At 44.8% G+C, this 6,202-nt stretch overlaps 1 protein-coding gene across 1 annotated transcript; it reads left to right on the forward strand.

The window, feature by feature from the left end:
• The first annotated feature begins 4,290 nt into the window (after positions 1-4,290).
• CEBPB (CCAAT enhancer binding protein beta) lies at positions 4,291-5,376 on the forward strand. Its single transcript, XM_069750873.1, has one exon. It carries the CDS (start codon positions 4,372-4,374, stop codon positions 5,032-5,034), a length of 663 nt encoding a protein of 220 aa, XP_069606974.1. The 5' UTR covers positions 4,291-4,371; the 3' UTR covers positions 5,035-5,376.
• The last annotated feature ends 826 nt before the right edge of the window (positions 5,377-6,202 follow it).

A 6,202-nucleotide genomic window follows, 5' to 3' on the forward strand; every position in this document is an offset into this window, starting at 1 on the left:
AATATAACTACTATAATACTGCCCCTATGTACACAAGTATAACTACTAACTTGTATAGTCTCTAACTGGGTCGCTGTGACCAGTGGGGTACCGCAGGGGTCAGTATTGGGACCTGTTCTCTTCAACATATTCATTAATGATCTGGTAGAAGGTATACACAGTAAAATATCGATATTTGCAGATGATACAAAACTATGTAAAGCAGTTAATACAAGAGAAGATAGTATTCTGCTACAGATGGATCTGGATAAGTTGGAAACTTGGGCTGAAAGGTGGCAAATGAGGTTTAACAATGATAAATGTAAGGTTATACACATGGGAAGAAGGAATCAATGTCACCATTACACACTGAATGGGAAACCACTGGGTAAATCTGACAGGGAGAAGGACTTGGGGATCCTAGTTAATGATAAACATACCTGGAGCAGCCAGTGCCAGGCAGCAGCTGCCAAGGCAAACAGGATCATGGGGTGCATTAAAAGAGGTCTGGATACACATGATGAGAGCATTATACTGCCTCTGTACAAATCCCTAGTTAGACCGCACATGGAGTACTGTACTGTGTCCAGTTTTGGGCACCGGTGCTCAGGAAGGATATAATGGAACTAGAGAGAGTACAAAGGAGGGCAACAAAATTAATAAAGGGGATGGGAGAACTACAATACCCAGATAGATTAGCGAAATTAGGATTATTTAGTCTAGAAAAAAGACGACTGAGGGGCGATCTAATAACCATGTATAAGTATATAAGGGGACAATACAAATATCTCGCTGAGGATCTGTTTATACCAAGGAAGGTGACGGGCACAAGGGGGCATTCTTTGCGTCTGGAGGAGAGAAGGTTTTTCCACCAACATAGAAGAGGATTCTTTACTGTTAGGGCAGTGAGAATCTGGAATTGCTTGCCTGAGGAGGTGGTGATGGCGAACTCAGTCGAGGGGTTCAAGAGAGGCCTGGATGTCTTCCTGGAGCAGAACAATATTGTATCATACAATTATTAGGTTCTGTAGAAGGACGTAGATCTGGGGATTTATTATGATGGAATATAGGCTGAACTGGATGGACAAATGTCTTTTTTCGGCCTTACTAACTATGTTACTATGTTACTATAATACTGCCCCTATGTGCACGAATAAAACGACTATAATACTGCCCCTATGTACATGAATATAACTGCTATAATACTGACCCTATGTACAAGAATATAACTACCATAATACTGACCCTATATACAAGAATATTACTACTATAATACTGCCCCTATGTACAAGAATATAACTATAATACTGCCCCTATGCGCACGAATATAACTACTATAATACTGCGCCTATGTACATGAATATAACTACTATAATGCTGCCCCAATGTAAAAGAATATAACTACTATAATACTGCTCCCCATGTACACGAATATAACTACTATAATACAGCCCCTATGTACAAGAATATAACTATTATAATAATGCCCCATGTACAAGAATATAACTACTATAATACTGCCCCTATGTACATGAATATAACTACTATAATACTGCCCCTATGCACACAAATATAACTGCTATAATACTGACCCTATATACAAGAATATAACTACTATAATACTGCCCCTATGTACAAGAATATAACTACTGTAATACTGCCCCTATGTACAAGAATATAACTACTGTAATACTGCCCCTATGTACACGAATATAACTGCTATAATACTGACCCTATGTACAAGAATATAACTACTATAATACTGACCCTATATACAAGAATATAACTACTATAATACTGCCCCTATATACAAGAATATAACTACTATAATGCTGCCCCCATGTACAAGAATATAACTATTATAATAATGCCCCATGTACAAGAATATAACTACTATAATACTGCCCCTATGTACATGAATATAACTACTATAATACTGCCCCTATGCACACAAATATAACTGCTATAATACTGACCCTATATACAAGAATATAACTACTATAATACTGCCCCTATGTACAAGAATATAACTACTGTAATACTGCCCCTATGTACAAGAATATAACTACTGTAATACTGCCCCTATGTACACGAATATAACTGCTATAATACTGACCCTATGTACAAGAATATAACTACTATAATACTGACCCTATATACAAGAATATAACTACTATAATACTGCCCCTATATACAAGAATATAACTATTATAATAATGCCCCATGTACAAGAATATAACTACTATAATACTGCCCCTATGTACATGAATATAACTACTATAATACAGCCCCTATGTACAAGAATATAACTATTATAATAATGCCCCATGTACAAGAATATAACTACTATAATACTGCCCCTATGTACATGAATATAACTACTATAATACTGCCCCTATGCACACAAATATAACTGCTATAATACTGACCCTATATACAAGAATATAACTACTATAATACTGCCCCTATGTACAAGAATATAACTACTGTAATACTGCCCCTATGTACAAGAATATAACTACTGTAATACTGCCCCTATGTACACGAATATAACTGCTATAATACTGACCCTATGTACAAGAATATAACTACTATAATACTGACCCTATATACAAGAATATAACTACTATAATACTGCCCCTATATACAAGAATATAACTACTATAAGTAGTTATATTCGTGTACATAGGGGGCAGTATTATAGTAGTTATATTGTACATGGGGGCAGTATTATAGTAGTTATATTCTTGTATATAGGGGCAGTATTATAGTAGTTATATTCTTGTATATAGGGTCAGTATTATACCGGGACGGGCCGGGCAAGGACGAAGAATATAACTACTATAATACTGACCCTATATACAAGAATATAACTACTATAATACTGCCCCTATATACAAGAATATAACTACTATAATACTGCCCCCATGTACAATATAACTACTATAATACTGCCCCCTATGTACACGAATATAACTACTATAATACTGACCCTATGTACAAGAATATAACTACTAGTTAAATACTAGTTATAACTAGTATTATAGTAGTTATATTCTTGTACATAGGGGCAGTATTATAGTAGTTATATTCTTGTATATAAGGGCAGTATTATAGTAGTTATATTCTTGTACATAGGAAGCAGTATTATAGTAGCTATATTCTTGTACACAGGGGCAGTATTATAGTAGCTATATTCTTGTGGATGGGGGACAGTATTAACCCACTGTAATGCTGCCTCATCTGTACAAGTATATGGCTAATATAATGTAACATCCTATGTGGAATTAATGTATAGAGAAAGCTCCTCAATTCTTAGCATTATGGGTAGAAAGCCGCGGATGGAGAGATGACGCTTTTCCGTCCAGATTCTAGGACCTGATGACCCCGCACATCTAATAATCTTATAATAATCTTTATTTTTATATAGCGCTAACATATTCCGCAGCGCTTTACAGTTTGCACACATCATCATCACTGTCCCCAATGGGGCTCACAATCTAAATTCCCTATCAGTATGTCTTTGGAATGTGGGAGGAAACCGGAGTACCCGGAGAAAACCCACGCAAACACGGAGAGAACATACAAACTCTTTGCAGATGTTGTCCTTAGTGGGGCTTGAACCCAGGACACCAGCGCTGCAAGGCTGTAGTGCTAACCACTGCGCCACCGTGCCGCCCACACACACACATCTGCCTTCTCTCTGTGATGCAGGAACTCTCTGGAGGGTCTCGTCACCTTCAAGGAGCTCCGACAGATGAAGATGGCGGCAGCTGGACTCCACTATGGACATTCTGAAAAAAATATTATTCAAAAGGAAAATAAATCAATAAATTGCCGATCTCCCGGTATCCCAATAGGGCACACTATGAGGCCCCAGGACATAACATGTGCGCCGCCTCGTTATACTGCTAGGCCTCATACACACACGGCGGTTTTTCACACGCGGTTGTCGGTGTGCTGGATCCGCTCTCATTGACTTCAGGTCAGTTTTCCCCATCACTGCGGACAGCCCTCGGTGACACGCCGACCCCCTTGTCACTGACCCATTGATTCGTGATTGGGTCGATAACAGACGTCTCAGCTTTGGAGTTTGGCCATTCCTGGATAAGAACAGAACCTGCAGAATTGTGAGTGCAGCTCTGGATGTGAGTGGAGCACAGGCCATAGCTCTGCTCTAGATGGATAACGCCCCCATAATAAGTGACGCCATGCGCGCATGGCCTGCTGGGAGTTGTAGTAGCACGCGGACTGTGTCCTCCGCCCTCTTCCGTCGCTATGGCAGCGAGCACGCCGCCTATATAAGGGCAGCTCCCGGAGGCCGCAGCTTCAGATCCGCTCTGACAGCCAGCGCGCACAGTCCGGGGAGAAGCGAGCAGTCCCCGCCGCCTCATGCACCGTCTGCTGTCGCCCTGGGACCCGCCGGCATGTGGGGTTATTAGACCCATGGACGTGAGCAACTATTACTACGACGAGAGCCTGGGGGCCAAAGCGCAGCGCCGGGGGCCCCTGCCCGAGCACGAGAGAGCCATAGACTTTAGCCCGTACCTGGAGGCGGAGTGCGGGGAGCTGCTGTGTGAGCTGGGGGCCTCCCATTACCGGTACCCGGGAGAGCCCAAGGCGGAGCCGGTGCTGCACTCGCTGGACACGTACCGGGACGGGCCGGGCAAGGACGAGACGCCGGCCATGCGCTCCTTCCTCGCCTTCCATGCGGTGCCGTCCGGCAGCAGCGGCAACCTGAGCAGCGCGTCCTCCTGCAGCCCCCCGGGGACCCCCGACCCCGCGCCCCGCGGACAGGGCTCCGGGGCCAAACACAAGAAGTCTCTGGACAAGCACAGCTCCGAGTACAAGCAGCGCCGGGAGCGCAACAACATCGCCGTGCGCAAAAGCCGCGACAAGGCCAAAATCCGCAACATGGAGACGCAGCACAAGGTCCTGGAGCTGACGGCGGAGAACGAGCGGCTGCAGAAGCGGGTGGAGCAGCTGAGCCGGGAGCTGGGGACCCTGCGCAACCTCTTCAAGCAGCTGCCGCCCGAGGCCACGGGGAGGTGCTAGCGGCCCCTCCACACGGGGCCACGCACTTTCAGGACTTCCCGGATCGCATGGGACCTGCCAGAGACCGGACAGTGTGCAGCGGGCTGTCGGGGCCGCGGTTGTCGGGCGCTTGTTTACAGCCGCTGATGTTTGCACTCTGCACCTTCACCTACTGAACACTTACTAATGTTATTACGGACTGTGGAGCCGGGGAGGCAATAGTTAATCAGCCCCGGGGGCGGATGATGCAACCGGCGGCAACCGGAGAGTTTTATACAGAGACTTTATTATATAGATTTTTTTTTTCGGGGAATTTCTATTTTGAGCATTAAATGTTGGAATAAAATGTTTTCTTAAATCTGAGCTGCGCCTGTTCTGATCTATAGACGGCAGCCCCCAGTAATCGGTGCAGAGCCCCTAGATATGGTCTGTGATGATGAGGTGCCCCCCAATGATCAGTGCAGAGCCCCTAGATATGGTCTGTGATGATGTGCCCCCCAATGATCAGTGCAGAGCCCCTAGATATGGTCTGTGATGATGAGGTGCCCCCCAATGATCAGGGCAGGACCCCTAGATATGGTCTGTGCTGATGAGGTGCCCCCCAATGATCAGGGCAGGACCCCTAGATATGGTCTGTGATGATGAGGTGCTGACAATGGTCAGTGCAGGACCCCTAGATATGGCATGTGATGATGAGGTGCCCCCCAATGATCAGGGCAGGACCCCTAGATATGGTCTGTGCTGATGAGGTGTCCCCCAATGATAAGTGCAGGACCCCTAGATATGGTCTGTGATGATGAGGTGCCCCCCAGTAATCGTCCCCGGACCCCTAGATATGGTCCGTGATAATGAGGTGCCCCAATAATCGGCACAGAACCCCTAGATATGATCTGTGATGTGCCCCCCAGTAATCGGTGTAGAATTCCTAGATATGATCTGTGATGATGAGATTGTAATCGGTGCTGGAGGATTGAATAATCGGTGTAGAACTAGAACATGGTCTATACCTGTTGAGGAGCCCCCCCAGTAATCTGTGCAGGATGGATAAACCCCTACAATATCATGTGACTGTTGAGGTGCTACCCAAGTATCAGTGCTGGAGGATTGAACCCCTGGAATATGGTCCATGACAATCTGTGTAGGAGGATTTAACCCCTAGAGTCCTGTACATAACCCTGGCTGTGATGAC

This window comes from Ranitomeya imitator, chromosome 2 (assembly GCF_032444005.1).
Source record: "Ranitomeya imitator isolate aRanImi1 chromosome 2, aRanImi1.pri, whole genome shotgun sequence".
Taxonomy (NCBI): Eukaryota; Metazoa; Chordata; class Amphibia; order Anura; family Dendrobatidae; genus Ranitomeya; species Ranitomeya imitator.

Bases quoted from the DNA above. Each gene is read 5' to 3' on its own strand.
- CEBPB (XM_069750873.1), top strand. From the start codon at position 4,372: ATGCACCGTCTGCTGTCGCCCTGGGACCCGCCGGCATGTGGGGTTATT.